This window comes from Podarcis melisellensis (genome assembly GCF_964234715.1).
Source record: "Podarcis melisellensis genome assembly, chromosome: 2".
Taxonomy (NCBI): Eukaryota; Metazoa; Chordata; class Lepidosauria; order Squamata; family Lacertidae; genus Podarcis; species Podarcis melisellensis.
Genome location: NC_138529.1, coordinates 123,007,691 through 123,024,272, shown reverse-complemented (window position 1 = coordinate 123,024,272; position 16,582 = coordinate 123,007,691). Strand labels below are relative to the sequence as shown.

General features: G+C 47.9%; 2 protein-coding genes and 1 pseudogene across 4 annotated transcripts in view; 1 reads left to right on the top strand and 2 right to left on the bottom strand.

Annotated features, from left to right (window-relative positions):
• Nucleotides 1–16,582, bottom strand: part of LOC309363281 (uncharacterized protein) — a gene marked incomplete at its 5' end in the record, with an annotated part of 163,115 nt that overhangs the window by 75,134 nt on the left and 71,399 nt on the right. The window lies entirely within an intron of this gene.
• LOC309365123 (uncharacterized protein) lies at nucleotides 4,225–9,711 on the bottom strand. Of its 2 annotated transcripts, none has more exons than XM_081903289.1 (2): nucleotides 9,595–9,711; nucleotides 4,225–6,870 (listed from the first exon to the last, which is right to left on the bottom strand). In XM_081903289.1, the coding sequence occupies exon 2, from the start codon at nucleotides 6,691–6,693 to the stop codon at nucleotides 5,944–5,946; it is 750 nt and encodes a 249-aa protein (XP_081759415.1). In that variant the 5' UTR covers nucleotides 6,694–6,870; nucleotides 9,595–9,711; the 3' UTR covers nucleotides 4,225–5,943. The 2 variants fall into 2 exon arrangements, with proteins under 2 accessions (XP_081759415.1, XP_081759416.1); XM_081903290.1 differs by lacking the exon at nucleotides 9,595–9,711 and adding an exon at nucleotides 9,141–9,159.
• Nucleotides 13,261–16,582, top strand: part of LOC309365063 (H-2 class II histocompatibility antigen, E-S beta chain-like) — a 31,206-nt pseudogene continuing 27,884 nt past the window's right edge. Inside the window, exons 1-2 of the transcript XR_014173449.1 lie at nucleotides 13,261–13,762; nucleotides 15,106–15,375. The product of XR_014173449.1 is annotated as an H-2 class II histocompatibility antigen, E-S beta chain-like (transcript). The remainder of the gene's footprint in view (nucleotides 13,763–15,105; nucleotides 15,376–16,582) is intronic.

Sequence of the window (16,582 nt, the reverse complement as noted above, 5' to 3'; positions counted from 1 at the left end):
TCAGCAGCTAAACATTTAAATCAGCCACAAGGTCTGAAATAGGGGTGGAACTGTACAGAGGAGAGCAGCACAATGTCCTTTCAATTGCTATTACCTAGGGGTCTAAAATGGATAAATGACAATATTATCAATCATCTCAGCGGGACTTTTGGGTTTGGGCTTGGCTACCAAATGGTGGTATTCAGGACAATCCAAAGTATGGAGATGAGTCCTAGTGAATAAGATAACCTGGTATTGTCATCAGGGAAGGGGGGGAGAAGGGGGGTCAGGGGTGCTGGAAGGGAGGGGTCTCTGTCGAGGCTCCTCCCCTTCCTTTAACCCTTTCATGGACACCCTCTCTCCGTTTCCCCAGCCAGGCGCCCCACGACCCCAGGGATTCCTGCCAGGGGGAAGCAGGGAGAATGGGGGGCCTCAGCCCCCACCCCCAGCCCTGCTTGGGGTCCTCCTTCCCCTTCCCGCCAAGGCGTCCAGGGGGGGCAGGGCAGCTGAGCATATCTCGGCCCTCCAGGAAAAAGAGTCTGGCGGTGCTGCTGCTGCCCAGGAGATCTTGCAAGGCCAGCCCTGCAGGTGTTGGGTCCCCCCTTCCCCCCTGGGTCGGGGCCCCTGTCGACGGGCCCCAGGGGGTCTCTTTGTCCTCCCCTCTCATGACCCCCCTCTATTTCCCCCCCCTTCTCTTCCTCTTTACCTCTTGGTCCTCCGCCTCCCTGGCTCCAGATTAGTCCGCTTTCCTTGTCTGCAATAGAAAGGGATTTGGGGGGGGGGGTTCTTCCACTGACGCCCCTCCTCCCTATTCCGAATCTACACTTTTGGCGGCACATTTAGCAGCGACACTTCCGGTTCCTTTTGGGATTCGCTTGCCCCTAGAGCTACGTCCGCAGAGCAGCCCCTCCCTGTGTTGGGATGGGAAGCGGGCGGGACGGCGCTGCCTCTGGGGGCTCCATGGGGACATGGCCCCCCTCCTCCCCACAGCAGGGGGTCGAGATGGCTGCGGGAGGGGGCATCATATATGGGGGTGACCTGGGTTTGGGGGGGGGAGAGAAGGACGTGGTTTTCAATCTACAAGCAGAACGGTTGGGAGGGGAGAGGATGGGGGTGAAAAGGAAGGAAGCCCCCCAACTTCTTTCTTAGGATCAGGAGAGTGGGGGAGGGGCTGATCCAGGGAAGCCAAAGGGGGGTCACTCCCTCCCTCCCCCGCCCAAGTTTGCCTTTCAAGGTCCTCTGTGAAGTCCAGAGATGGAGCCAGCCTCTGGGGGTGGGAAGAGACATGGGGCTGTCTGAGAGAGGGGGGGTCTCCTTTCTTTCCCCTCCCTCCCCACAGAGAGAGGGGAGAGGATGGAGCTTCCGTGAAGGTCTGGGGGGAATACGGACCCCATATAAGATCCATGGGCAGGAGAACCCCAGGCAGCCCCCTCGGGGCCGTTGCTAAGGGGTGGGGAGGCGCAAAATCGGCTTAAAAATATGTCCATAAAAATGTCTATGAAGAAAAATACCGAGTATTACCTCATAAGTAAAGGTTTTAAATAGAGGGTGAATTAAACGGGTGGAGGGGGTTGGGGTTGGAAGAGAGGCAGAAAGTCCGACAAAAGAAGAATGGCAGACAAATTTAATGGACTACGCAGAATTAGACAAAATGACAGGAAGGATTCAAAACCTGCAGGACCAGAGATTTACAGAAGATTGGAAGAAATATACAAATTATCTGAAGTGCAGCTGTAACCAACAAATTAGGCTAGTAGGACTACAAGAAGTGTGTAAGGAGAAATGTATGAAGCATTGCAAGTTAGAGAAAGAGTAGTGATAATTAGTTATGAACTAAACGTAATGGAAGAAGTGGGAAATGTGTATTTAGAGATTAGATTGGATAATTTTCAGATGAAATTGATGGCAGTCAAAAAATTGCATAAGATGTTAAAATATGTTTAATTACTGTTGAAAATGATATGTTGAAAATTAATTTTAAAAATTATATTAAAAAAGGAAGTGGCAGAAAAAGAGCTAAGGTAAAGGTAAAAAGGTAAAAGACCCCTGGAAGGTTAATTCCAGTCAAAAGCGACTATGGGGTGTGGCGCTCATCTCTCTTCCAGGCTGAGGGAGCTGGTGTTTGAACTGAATGGAATTTTATTATTACGGTCACATACCAGGTCCAGCTCACTTACAATATCAGGAAAATCATAAAACACAAGAGGAATACATTGAAGCCGGTATTTGTCCACAGACAGCTTTCTGGGTCATGTGGCCAGCAAGACTAAACAGCTTCTGGTGGTGCAATGAAACAGCATGACAAAAACCAAAGCGCACGGAAACATTGTTTACCTCCCTGCCACAGCAGTACCTATTTATCTACTTGCACTGGCGTGCTTTCGAACTGCTAGGTTGGCAGGAGCTGGGACAGAGCAACGAGAGCTCATCGCAGGGATTCGAACTGCCAACCTTCCTGTCAGGCCCAAGAGGCTCAGTGGTTTAGACCACCCGCTTCCTTAGAAAGAAGAGCTAATTTGTCCATGGTTGGGGGGCGCAATCTGGATGGTTCTGCTCTGGGGCGGAGACCTCCCTCTGTCTCTCTCCGCCCTCCTGGCAATGCTGGGCTGGGCTCCCCTCCCCCAGAGATGCTTCCTTTCCTCTCTCAGCCCCCCAACTTCCTCTGCCCCCCTCCCTCCCTACAGGCTCAGAGGTTTCCTGCAGGTCTCAGTGAGTCTTCCCCTCCCTGAAAACCTGCGGAACCATTTCCCCCCTAGGTATATTATTGTGGGTCTGCCATACGTCTGGATTTTCCTGAGATTTCAAAGGTGGAATTGATGTCCGGGGGGGGGGGGATTTCCAAAAGATGGCACTTTGTCCTGGATTTAAGAAAAGCCAACTGAAAACTCATGGGCTTTTTTGCATTTTGGGGTCTTGTCTAAAAAAAGAAAAAGAAAAAGTTCTACAATTTTGGGGGGTGTCCTGGTTTTTCCTTTTTGAAATATGATAACCCTAATTATCCTGGTCTCTGCTTGAACTAAAACTCCCTTTTAGAGCTCAGTCAGTAGAGCATAAGCTTCTGAATCTCAGGGCCATGGGTTTGAGCCCCACTTTGGGCAAAATATTCCTGCATTGCAGGGGGCTGGGCTAGATGACCCTTGTGGTCCCTTCCAACTTGACAATTCTAGGATTCTACCTTGTGTAGAGGAAAGATCGCCCTCTTGTGGGCAGTGGTGGAATGATGTAATGTTGGTTGGTGGGAACTGTTCTTGAGTGCTACCTTGCCACACACATACAAGGCCACAACAGGGTCTCCCTTGCAGGCTGAAGTGGTGCAGTCCAGACACAGGCCAAACCCCTGGGGATGAGGAGGTGGCAGAGACTTTGGGCACAAAGATCTCTCTCGCCACTCCCCACCCTTTCAGCACCAAATATATCAGCACTTCACCTGGAGCAAAAAGGGCACTCTTTTTCCTAGGTGCTGATAGGTGGGAGAGCCACGAGGTACCTCCCGGGATTGGGTGATGGGAGGTGGACAGGGAGAAAGAGGCCATGTCACACACCCCTCCCTCTGCAGAAGTTCCCCACACCTGAGAGAGGAGCCCCCTGCAGTGCAGGCCACCCTGAGCCACAAGCAGGGAGCACGTGGGCTGCACCCAGTTGCCTGTGGAGACAAGCTCTCTAGTGGGCTCTGGCAAGTGAGCCCAGCTGCATGTGACAAGGTGGGTGGAATTCTTTCCTGGTCTCAGAAGTGGCCATCGGCTTTGAGTACGGGGTCAGTGCTACTATTCCTCTAGTAGGGGGGCTTGTGGGGCTTCCCCGCCTACTTCAGCTCCGCCATTCCCCCTAAATTTATTTTTGAATTCTGAATTTATCATTATTCACGTTTTATATTGTATTTTATGCTGTTCTTTGTTGTATCAGTTAAGTGTTTTAAATTTGTTGTTAGCCGCCCTGAGCCCAGTTTTCTGAACCAGGAAAGGCGGGGTATAAATCAAATTTTATTATTATTATTTTTCAGTAGGTTTTGCTTTGCTTTCTGGTGACCTGTCTCCTGGATCGTGGCCAGTTTCCCTCTTCCATTTCCCTGAATGCTGAGCAGTGTTGGCTGTGTGGGGAAGCAAAGCCCAGTGAGAGCAGAAGGAAGGGGGGTGGTTCACACAGATAAAAGTCAACCCTCCTCGCCCACCCACGTCTAGGACATTCCACACCTTTCTGCAGTAGAGTTCCTTTTTCTTTGAGAAAAATAAGTCGTTTATGTAAATGTAAACTAAGCTTTAATAATAAAGAAAACTGTAAGAAAATAACATAAGGAGCAAAACTAAACATTACAACATGAGGCAAGTCTTTGGCCAGTTGGTCCCTCTTAACGGTTATTATTTCGATAAGTTTAGCCTGGATAAGTGAGGTTCCACTGTAGAAGCATACGGTAATAAATTTGGCTGGCATGCATGTTGAAAAACTTATTTAGAGCTTTGGAAATGTATAAAGATTAGTTGGAAAGGAAAATATCTTTGTGGCTTTCGCCCATAGAAGCAATCTCACAAAAGAAGCTGAACATGGAAAAGAGATGGGTGACCTATAGGGAGCTATCGGCCTTCACAGAAGAGGGTACAATGTTAAAGAAGTCAGAGGATATTAAGATCAGGAGACAGATTGGTTGGAATACTATCAACTGACTGAAGTCTTAAAACAAAATAAGAAGTGTGGGTTTATTAAGCAAAGATCTCAGTTTGAAAAAGAGTTACTAGAGAACAAAGAAAAATTCATTTAGAAGATGCTCTTACAATGGCAAATTATAGACAAATGATCTACAATCCATTGGTCTAGAGATGGAAGCATGGGAAAATCTGAGGAAATTGAATGTACAATTTACAGTGTGTTAGGCTTTGAAATAAAATTTTATGAAAATCGTTTATACGCAGTATCTGAAACTGAGTAAGCTGGAGTCAGATATATATCTTGGAAATGTAAAGAAACAGAAGGTACTTTTCTCCATATCTGCTAGACATGTAAAGCGGTTAGGTGCTTTGGGGAGATGAATTATAACGAGGGGGGAAATTACTTAAGGTGATGCTCCTGCAGAAACCATGAAACATTTCTTTTAGGGATAACTTGGTTAGATGTTCCAAGAAGACAGATGAACGACAACAGCAAGAGTACTTTATGCACAAAAATGGCAAAATCAAGAGATAGCTACACTTGATCAAGAGAGTGGCAGTTAAAAGTGATGGAATATGCCGGCTTGGCAAATTTAACTATGAAAATAAGAGATCAAGGCAGGCTTTAAGGAGGAGTAGAAACCTTTTGTTGAATATTTAAAGCATTTTTGTAAACATGTACAAACACAGGTAGGAGCTGAATGAAAAAAAACAGTTGAATACTTGTTGGAGAAGAGTGTAGAAAAGGTAAGCTGTAGAAAATCTGAAATATACAGCAATTTTTAAAATTATGTGGGGAAACCATGGAGAGGAAGTCATATGTGAAACTAATGTGTACCTCGAAAGTATGTTGCAATCTGTAAATAAAATAATATATATGTATATATATAATTTAACAGAAGCACTTCCTGCACTCCTTTCATTCAAATCATTTTGGCATTTTCAGTGTTGAGGGGTTTGTAGGGTTTCAGCTCTTAAAGCTCCTCCTCCTTCTGAGTCCATTGATGTTTTGTAAGAACAGCAGAACTGAAACTCTACGTACGTACACTCCATTTTAGTAAGTGGTTTCCCCTTTGTGAATTCGCTGGTGTTTGCTTAAGTTTCCACTCCAATAAAAGCTCTTTCCACATTCCAGGAATTTAAATGATTTCTACCCTTTGTGAGTCCGTTGATAGCTTGTAAGTGTTTCACTAGCAGTAAGGTCTTTCCACACTCTATACATTTATATGCTTTTGCCCAGGTGTGTCTGTTGATGTCTTCTAAGTTTCCCGTGTGTGAATTAAAGGTTCCACTCTGAAAGAAACTCTTTCAAAACTCCATACATTTAAATAGTCACTCCCCTGTGTGTTTGATTATGTGAATTCAGTTGCCCACTCCAACTGAAGCTCTTTCCACATTCCATGCATTTAAATGGTTTTTCCCCTGTGTGAGTCCGTTGATGGTTTCTTAGTGTTCCACTATCAATGAAGCTCTTTCCACACTCCATACATTGATATGGTTTTTCCCCTGTGTGAGTTCGATGATGTAAATTAAGGCTTTCACTTCTACTGAAGCTCTTTCCACACTCCATACATTTAAATGGCTTCTCCCCTGTGTGAGTCCGTTGATGTTTTCTAAGTATTCCACTATAAGTGAAGCTCTTTCCACACTCCATACATTTAAATGGCTTCTCCCCCGTGTGAGTCCGTTGATGTTTTCTAAGGTCTCCACTCTGACTGAAGCTCTTTCCACACTCCATGCAATTAAATGGTTTCTCCCCTGTGTGAGTTCGTTGATGTTTTCTGAATGTTCCACTATCAGTGAAGCTCTTTCCACAGTCCATGCATTTAAAAGGTTTTTCCCCTGTGTGGGTCCGTTGATGGTTTCTAAGGTGTCCAATCTGATTGAAACTCTTTCCACACTCAGTACATTTATATGGTTTCTCCCCTGTGTGTGTGTGTTTATGTATACGAAGGTTTGAACTCGAACCAAAGCTTTTTCCACATTCCATGCATTTAAATGGCTTTTCTCCTGTGTGAGTCCGTTGATGTTTTCTAAGTGTTTCACTGTCACTGAAGCTCTTCCCACACTCCATACTTTCAAACTGTTTCTCCTCTGTCTTTCCACACTTTCTCTCTTTCCACTCTTTCTATGCATTTAAATAGTTTCTTCGTTATTCCCATTGGACATGGCCCCCCAGAATTCTGACTGCCTTCTTCATTGTCTTCTTTCGATGTGGCGGTGGGGGGGGGGAGAAAATCCTATTTGTTTTCTAGGAAGAGAAGAAAGGAATATTACACACATCAGTTAGCACCTGCTCTTATTTTAACATCTTGTACCATCTATCCTGTCCTGCATATATTCCAAATTTTTAGGAAAAGCAAATGAAATAATGTCAAATAATAGTAATGCATCATAAGCCTTTCATTACCCTTAATCAACGTTAATGAAGCAGCATTATCTCAGAATACAGTGGGGTTTACTTTTTAAATAAAGTGGTTTCTCACAGGAAAGGGAGCTGCTCTATGTCCATGAACCCGCCCACTATTCATCAGGGTCCTAAGTTCATCATGAAGTTCTTCATCCTCTGCACTATAATCCTCCACCCCTTGGGCCACATTTTGTCCCCTTCAACCTCCAGATCTTTATTAATCACCTGCACACTCCCTTTGGCCTCAGGAGGTGCATAGTGACCATTTTGGGAGACCCATATATAAGTTTAGTGACAAGGCTTGGTGCTTGTGGTCGGTTGAAGGAGTGCTCAGTTGGAGAATGTTCTTGGGGTTGGACCTCCATCTCTCAGCCTTGCATTATTGAATGGAGAGAGCTGGAGATGCAGAAGGAAAGCAGCTGGAGCCTGACTGCTGGGGAGGCCAGATTGAGACACCCACCCCAATTATGATTTATAATAATTATATGCCGCCAGGTCTCGCCCCTGCCTCCTGACACTGGCTTATCTTAGCGGAGATTCCCTGTCCAGGCCTCTCTCACTGTTCTTCCTCATTTGCCATGGGTGGCCAAGGGCTTCTGGATATTCTAGCTCTGTTCCAACTGGGAATTATTTAGTAAATTTGTATATTGTTTTTCATCTGAAGATCACAAGATAAAAATATGTGTCACACTGAAAAAGGTGAATATTAAAGGTGAATAACTCTGATTGTGGGAAAGAAAAGAAAAATGATGAAAACAGTGGTGTGTCCACCTGCGTGTAATAATAATAATAATAATAATAATAATAATAATAATAATAAAGTTTCATACTCCCTGGCTGTATTTCTCAGCCACAATTGTGACTCAGAATCTTAGCCACACTTTTTTCTAGAATATCCACTGGACCTCTTTGGAACAGGAGCCAGACATTTCTGGGATTTCATACAGACATTCCTTAAGTGTGGGCAGCAGTGGAGGAAGGCAGGGGGGAGGGGCAGCTCTGGCGCTTCAGGTTGGCGGACCCACTGTAGGATCCTAAGCAAGTAGCTTTGGGGGTGAACAATTTCCTTTAAAAAGCTCTTTCCCTTGTGCTGGCAGGGGTTGCTACACTGCTGAATGTGGACACCTTTGATAGGAACCTTCTATGCTGAGTTCAGGCATTTCTGGCCCTCCAGATGTGGTTGAACTCTGCCCAAGCAAGGATGGCCCATGGCCAGGGAGGATGGGAGTCTTATCTGGGGGGGACGCACTTTCTCCATCTTCCCCCTCTTCTGAAAATGCTGAATATCTGTATTTCATTTCTTCTTTCCTCTGTGATCTTCAACATCTTCCTGATACAATCCAATCAACTGCACACATTCCCAAATCATCCTGCACCAATTTACTTCTTTTGATGCTTTGAAGTATTAATTATTAATCCCCCCTAGGTGTCACCTAACAAAGGAGTTTCCCTGTGTTCATCAGCACTTTTTGTTTGAGGAGGATTAAAGAACTGGTACACACTAAAGGCATTTACACGAGTTAATTAACTTTTTCCATGCTCATTTCTGATGCTCAGAAGCAGGTGCACACTTTCCTATACCTTCTTGATTACATTCTCAAAGTCTGACACACCACATTTACCCAGAAACACGGATCAAACATATAAAACCCTTTGCAGAATTCCCTTTCTAAGATACATTGAGACTGTCTTAAAACATATCCACATTATAAGACACAAGTTCTAATTAAATCCAAATATTTAATATACCTAAACACTGAGCACCACAGACCTATGACATTATTATGGCTTCAGCTTTTGTGTGCTTAAGCCTGAGGCTGAGGATTCTGGTCCTGGAAAGCTCACGCCACCACTGACCTTTGGTTCTCTTTGTAGATTTTGTGTAGTTATTTTGGAACTTGTAGGGCAACATCAGCTCATGAAAAGTTATAGAAGGAGAATATTACAGGGCTGCTGCACACTATAATCCCACCCACCAATTCTCATTTACATGGAGTCTCCAAATCTGGCACGCTGGGCTTCCCTGCCCCAGGGATGTTGCTTCCATTCCTCTCTCCTCAGCCCCCCCCCCCAACTTCCTCTGCCCCCTGTCTCTCCTTGGCCCAACTCACCCTGCGCGCCCATTCTCTCCCCAGCGCACCCCCCTCTCCATCCAGAGGGACCACCCAAGGGGAGGGGGCGGAGAGAAGGAGGGGGTCTCTTTCCTGGCCTCTCTAGGCAGCATCCAGCCCAGGCTCTCTCGCTTCCTTTAACTCTTACATCGATTCCCCCCCCCCGCAAAGGGACCCACCAAGGCGGCCTCGCCCCAGTCCTGCTTGGGGATGGGGACCAAGGGATGGGGGCCAAGGCGTCCAAGGGGTTGCAGGGCAGCCGAGCATCTCTCGGCCCCCCAGGAAAGAGAAACGGGAGTTTGGTGGTGGGGCTTCCAAGGAGATGGTGCAATGCAGACCCTGCGGGGGGGGGGGTTATGCATGCATCTGGGCCCCTGTCGGTGGGTCCCAGGACAGGAGTCTCTGCCCCTTTCCCTCCGCCCCTTCTCCTCCTCCCCCCACCTGGCCTCCTTACCTCTGGGTCCTCTCTTGCCCTCCGACTCCCTTGCTGATATTACTCCGATTTCCTTTCCTGCAATATAAAGGGGGGCGTTGTTCCATTGTCGCCCCTCCTCCCCTTCCCCAAACTTCCCGCCTCTCGTCCCTCCTGCCTGGGAACACTTCGCGGGCCCCTAGAGCTATGGCCGTAGAGGAGCCCCCCCCCCCCGCCTGTGCGAAGCGGACGTGACGGAGCTGCCTTTTGCTTCTTGCTCTTTGGGGCGACCAGAAAGACGAAAATACAGAAAGAAGAACGGAGACCCCTTTTCGGTCAATATAAGAACGCAATACCGCCAAATGATTTCTTTGACCTGTAGCAGGAACCCCCACCCCCACCCCAATCATTCTGTTTGTACAAACTTCACACACACTCACACACGGCATACGCCACACTTCTGTTATAAATTCATAGAAAAATCAACCATACATTGGATTTGCACTGTTCCATTTTTATTTTACTCCATATTGTTACGGCTAAAATCTGGGTGCGGGGCTACACTGCCACCCAGCTCGTCGGACTAAGTGTCCGCGGGTCCCTGCGGAAGAAAATGAGCTCAGCCGGACAGGAGCAAAATGCGGAGATCCAAGGTTTATTGCGCAACAGGTTCAAGACCAGATTGAACAGCGAGAAAGGGGTGAACTTTTGAAACTCCCTCCATGTCCCAGAATACAGTGCAAAATACATCCCAGTTACATCATGAATACATTAAGGAAAGGTTGGGTTACACAGATTACATCATGAATACATTAAGGAGAGGTTGGGTTACACCGGATTAACATATGGAGGAGGGAGGGGGGAATATGCAGAGCTGGAGATATGCGCAGATAAGCGCTTCCTGAGTGCCAGATGGGAAGACAATGGCCAATGTATGCATAGTTTGTCACCTGGCATTGCCCGGAGGAAAGGTTTGGCAGAGTGATTTGACAGGATTAGGGTCTTGACACCTTGCTTGAGGGATTATGGAAGACAGGGGGAGGTGTCATGGAGTCCTAGAGAAATTGAGCAAATTGGCACGTTGATTTTCTATGGATTTTATAGATTTTAGTCCCCTTTGACATTGACATTTGGGAATAAATGGATATATTGTAGTGAAGAAGGTGAAGAAGACATGCCCCCCCCCCTTCCGTAACAATATGACAAGGACTATCAAAAGGGAGTGGCTTGGTTCTGGTCAGCCATAATCCCATAACTGAGCCCTGCCCAGTTGCTATGCCAACCCTGATGATCCCAGACAGAAGACAATCAAGATCACAAAGAACTTGCATATGGGAGTGGATTCAGCATGGACTGAATCAAAGGACAATGATCAGATCTTCCCTCTGGGGGCAGGAAACTGCAAACTCCCCTTTGTCTCCTGGAAGTGACTCATGGGGGGGGGGGAGGAACCAGCCAGGTGACAAGACACTCAGGTTACCACCAACTCCTCCCTCAACCCCTCCTTTCTGTAATGTAAGCATGATGTTTCTGGGGGGGGGCTTGACCTAGAGGAGGGGAATTTCAAAAGTTTTTATAAGACCTTGCACACTATTTTTCTTTGTCTTTCCTCTCACCTGCAAGTGAGGGGAACACCCTGTCGCGATAGTCTTTCTTCAATAAAGACCAAGCCTACAGGCTGCTGATTTGCTTCCATTTACTCTGGTTGGTGTCTTTACTTTTTGTCCAAGGGAGCCCTCGGATTTTTCCGGTAACAGACTTATGAATGGAAAGAAAATACACCAGTTTGTAATATAGGATTTTAGCTTAAGAGGTTAGATAGGCAGCAGGGAAGAGAGAGAATTAGACCAGCACAGATGTAAGGATGGTGTTGGGTTTGCTAATCAAACCTTAAATTGTCTCAGGCACTGCTGATGCCAATAAGAGCCCTGTATATACTTTGTTTTATTCAGCTGAATAAAAGTACAGAGAAAATTTGGCCGCCCCGGCAGACTCTTGGTAACATGCTTTTAAACATTCATTCTCCTTACTCCTCCTTTCTACCTCCCCTAATTCCTATTGGTTTAAGAACTTGCAGCGGACAGACTTCCTTGAATGCCTCTTTCACACCTTACTCCTTGATATGTGCCCTCACTGTTACACACAGTCACATACATCCCACGTACATTTAAATTAGTAATTTAAGGGCAAGGGGTGTGTCTTTTAATATTCAAGAGGTATTTGAGTTTGACTAAACTGCGGGAGGCAGTGGAAGACAGAAGTGCCTGGCGTGCTCTGGTCCATGGGGTCACGAAGAGGCGGACACGACTAAACAACAACAACAACGACAACAATACTGTCTTAAACCCAGCATCTGCTAATTCTCCTTGTTATCTTGTATTGTAAATCTTTCACTCTTGGCTATCTAAAGGTCTTGAGCAATAAAATGACTCCCTAACACATCCCTGGTAAACTGATAAGAGGTAGCTAACGAGTCCCTAACAAATAGACAGGGGACGCGGGTGGCGCTGTAGGTTAAAGCACAGAGCCTAGGACTCGCCGATCAGAAGGTCGGCGGTTCGAATCCCCGCGATGGGGTGAGCTCCCGTTGCTCGGTCCCTGCTCCTGCCAACCTAGCAGTTCGAAAGCACGTCAAAGTGCAAGTAGATAAATAGGTACCTTCCAGCGGGAAGGTAAACGGCGTTTCCGTGCGCTGCTCTGGTTTGCCAGAAGCGGCTCAGTCCTGCTGGCCACATGACCCGGAAGCTGTACGCTGGCTTCCTCAGCCAGTAAAGCGAGATGAGCGCCACAATCCTAGAGTTGGCCACGACTGGACCTAATGGTCAGGGATCCCTTTACCAAATAGACAAAGGAAGAGATTCAACTTCAAAAGACCAGATTGATGGACTGCCAACTAGCTTTCTTTAGCATAACACTTGATATATTCTCCAGCAGAGAAGCAGAGACATTTAAGCAAGCATAATTATACAGAAGTGAATATAGCTGGTTATTTTATATAAAAACAGGATCAATAATAATTTCTGACCCCACAATGGGAAGTCGCCAAGATAAATTAATAGATTTTGATGTAAATTGTATTTCCTCTTCTCCTTCCTCATGGCTGGACTTGAGACAACGCAGCAGCAGCGTTGGAAACAGAATCTAGCCTGGGACTTCTGGGGGTTCGAGGGAGAGGATGAAGCTGCCAGGAAGGAAGACATGGGGGACAGCTGATTTTCAGGGATCCATTTCTCTGACGCTTCATAAGATCCCTGGGCAGGAGGGAGAAGCTCAGGCAGCCCCTCCAGAGACGGGGACCATCCCCAGGCAGGAGCCTCAGCCGGAGACCGAGCGAAAACAGCAGCAGGGAAAGGATAGCTAATATTGGGGGGGGGGGCTGGATCTCCCCAAAAGGGGAGGGGTAGGGGAAGGGGCTGCGGGGGCTGCTCTCTGTCTCCCCCCTGGGTGTTTCTTCATGGGGCTCCTCAGACACCAGCGCCAGGGATGTTTCTTGCAAAGGGGAGCTGGGGGCTGGAGGGGGCTTTTATTGGGGGGAGGGGGTCTCCTTATTGGGGGGCTGCTTGGTCTCCTCGGGATGCAGGCTGGGGGGCCAAGAGAGGGAGCCCCTCCCTCAGGAAACAGTTCTTCCCCCCTTGAAACTTCCTTCCTCTTTCCGGATACGTTGAAGAAGGAACGAAGGTTTAGCGGCTTAAAACGCAGCAGAAGAAAAGCGCATCTCGCTCTTTAGAAGCCTGAGTCTGAAATATCCTTTTTTGCTGCCTTAGTAAACTTTTGAATGGAACTGACAGATTCCTGTTAAGCTTTGTATCCCCGCAAAGGTTTTCTGGGGAAGATCTTGATTCACACGCGACGCAACAACAATGGAGACATCAGAAGCAGCTGAGAAGGCAAAGAGGAACTTGCAGGTCGAGCGAGAGCCGAGAGAGCCCTGATAATGCTCTTTCCAGGAGTTCCCTGCCTGGCGACCGATGACGCTGCCTGGGCTCGGAGGCGGATTGGACGCTCGCGGGGCGGGGCGGTGGAGTGGGCGGGGCTTGGGCAGGAGTTTCCCCCGGGGCTGAGCGGAGAAAGTCCTATTTGGGAGTCTTGGGGGACGAAGGAGAGAGAAGGATGGGGGGCTCCGGCGCTGCGCCTTTGGCCTTTGGGGGGCTCCTGCTGGGGATGCTGGTGGTCTCCGCTTCGGAGGGGCTGGGCGTGGAGGCGCCTCCAGGTGAGCAAAGAGACACGGGGGGCAAAGGGGCAGGAGGGAAGGGAAAACACTCCCCCCCCACTGAAAAAGAGCAGCTCAGGCTTCTTGGACTGGGAAGAAGAGAGCATTTATTTATTGCTATTAATTATATCCCACCTTTCAGGATTAAAATCCTACCCCAGCAGCTTACATATAGCAGTCAACTGAATTTTAATAAAACCACAATATTCACACCTTAAATAGTCTTCCTGCAGGACAGCTGATGGCAGGCAGCCCTAGGGGACTTTTGGGGGGCGGGGAGGAGGGAGCGCAGCTGAATTTGGCCCTGAGCTCTTCTTCACCTGCCTCTCAAAATGATCCTCATCATTATTAGTCCATAACCAATTATTAAGTCTATAAAGGACTACACATAAGGCATAAATATACCTTTCTCTGCTCTTTCTCAATAGTAAGAAACCCAGGCAAGTGTGTAGTCAGGATTTTTGTTAGGGAGGGGCAGAACCTCAGTTTGCTATGTATTTTTATTGTTTTTTATTGATGGGGCAGTTGCCCCTCCCTGTTCCCCTTGGCTACGCCCATGAAAGCAGCAGCGAAACTGGGGCAAATGGGTCCTTGCTCCGGGGACCCTGAACTCGCCCCCCCTCGTGGCAGGTCCGCTCTGTCAGCCACCCCCCCCGCCCACCCTCCCTGCCTTGGGGTCCTCTGGGTGCTGAAATGGGCTCCTGCGTAGACAGGCGTTGCTTCCTGCGCTCTGGGAGGGAAAGCGAAAGTGAAACCGGCTCTCCCGCGGGGGGAGCGGGTCTCCTCGAGAGGAGGGTTGTTTTTTTTGGGAGTGAAGCCCCCTTCAGAGCAGAGAAGCGTCTCCCACCCTCCTCGGCATCTTGCCCTTTTCCTGGTCTCTCTCCCACCCCCCAACATTTCCTCTTCCAGCCGGAGAGCAATGCAATCAAAGGTGGGAGGGAGGTTTACTTTTTAAAAAAAAACTGGGAGAAGCATGGGCGGAGCCATGGGGGGCAGGGAGCAGCTGCCCCCCCCAAACAAACAAACAAAAGCAGATAGCTCGGTTCTCTCCCCCCTCCCCCCTCCCTTAATCGTGGCTACGCCCATGGGGTCTAGGGTCTTGGAGGTTGTGGCTCCCTCTCCACAACGGCCTTCCTTCTGATTTCCCCCTTTCCTTTGGGAGGAGGTGAGGGGGGGGTCTCCCAGCTCAGTCTCTGGTGCCCTCCTCCCCGCCCGCCATGGGATCACGTGACACGAGAGAGAGAGAGAGAATGGGAGAGACAGACCATCTGTCTCCTACTGCGCCCTCAAGGCAACTGGAAACCGGAAGTCTCCACCCTCCAATTTTAATTCTCCCCCCGCAGAGCATTTCCTGTACCAGGGGAAGGCCGAGTGCCACTTATTCAACGAGACGCAGCGGATCCGCTACCTACAAAGGCACTTCTTCGACCGGCAGGAGCTCATGTACTTCGACAGCAACCGAGGGAAGTTCGTGGCTGTGGCTGAACTGGCGGAGTCCCAAGTCAAGGCATGGAACCAGAACAAGGACTTCCTGCGGAGCCAGATGGCCGCCGGGGATTCCTTCTGCCGGTACAACTACGGGATCTTCGATCCCTTCTCCCAGTCCCGGCGCGGTGAGTCCGGAATGGGGGAGGGGGGCGTCATGGGAAATGGGCCCCCCGAAGAACCCAAAATGAGGGGGAGTGTGGGGTGTGTTAAGTTGTGGGCGAACATATCAGACGACACAGCGATTCTTCCAAAGCAGCTCTTTATTTGTAAGCTGGAACAAAAACTTAACTGAGGAGCTCAGTCAGCCTGCTTATATAGAGCTCCAGAACAATTGTAACTGTTGCAACTTTCTAAAACTATCCAATCACTGAACGTCACTTTTCGATCCTTCATTTGCATAACTATCTACAGCATCCCCCTGCTGGCCCAGGGTGAGAACATCAGTACATAACAGGGTGGACCCGGGACTTCCCCCCCGGCCCCCTCCCCTCCCGCTTTTCAGAGAGATAAAGGGGCCTCTCCTGACGCCCCACTCCTGGCAGGGTTTCTGTGTCCCTGGAAGCATCACAAACTATTTCGCGTATTGCAATCTGGAGGGTGTCTCTCTTACTTTATTTATTTATTATTAATTAAATTCGCATCCCGCTCTATACCTGTAGGTCTCAGGGCAGCTTGCAACACAAAATTGCAGTATTTACAATAATAATAATAATAATAATAATATAATAAATAATAAAACAACAACAATAATATGCCTTATGTGTAGAATTAAAAGCACAATCGAACATCAAACATTAAAAACTTCCCTAAACTTTATTTACTGCAACCCTGTGAGGGAGGCCAGGCTGAGGGGAGGGGCTGGCCAGGGACACCCAGGAGACTCAAGGCCCAGGGGGGATTTGAACCCAGGACACAGTCCAACGCTGGACTCCATTAGAGTGGGGGGCTGCAAGGGGGGAATAGGCAGCCTTTCAAGGGGAGAAGAGAGCACATTTCAAGCAGAAACCCTGAACATTTTAAAAGTACAATATGTTGTTATTTGGACATCACTCAGTAAATAATTGTGACACCTTAGCATGTCGTTTCTTGCACACTTGACAAGGATTCAGGTAGGGCTACGATATGTCCAGGTTTCCCAGGGAATTGGGGTGTTTAAATTGGGGGGTGGGGTTAGAAATTAACCTCAAAATCACATACATTCAGGATTAAATTATTATTATTATAAACACGGTCCATTTCCTTCCCACCCACTCATTACTGTTTTCAGCCACCAGGCTCCCCTCCAGCTCCCACCCCCCATTCTCCAGAGATCATCCCTAAATCAAAAGTATA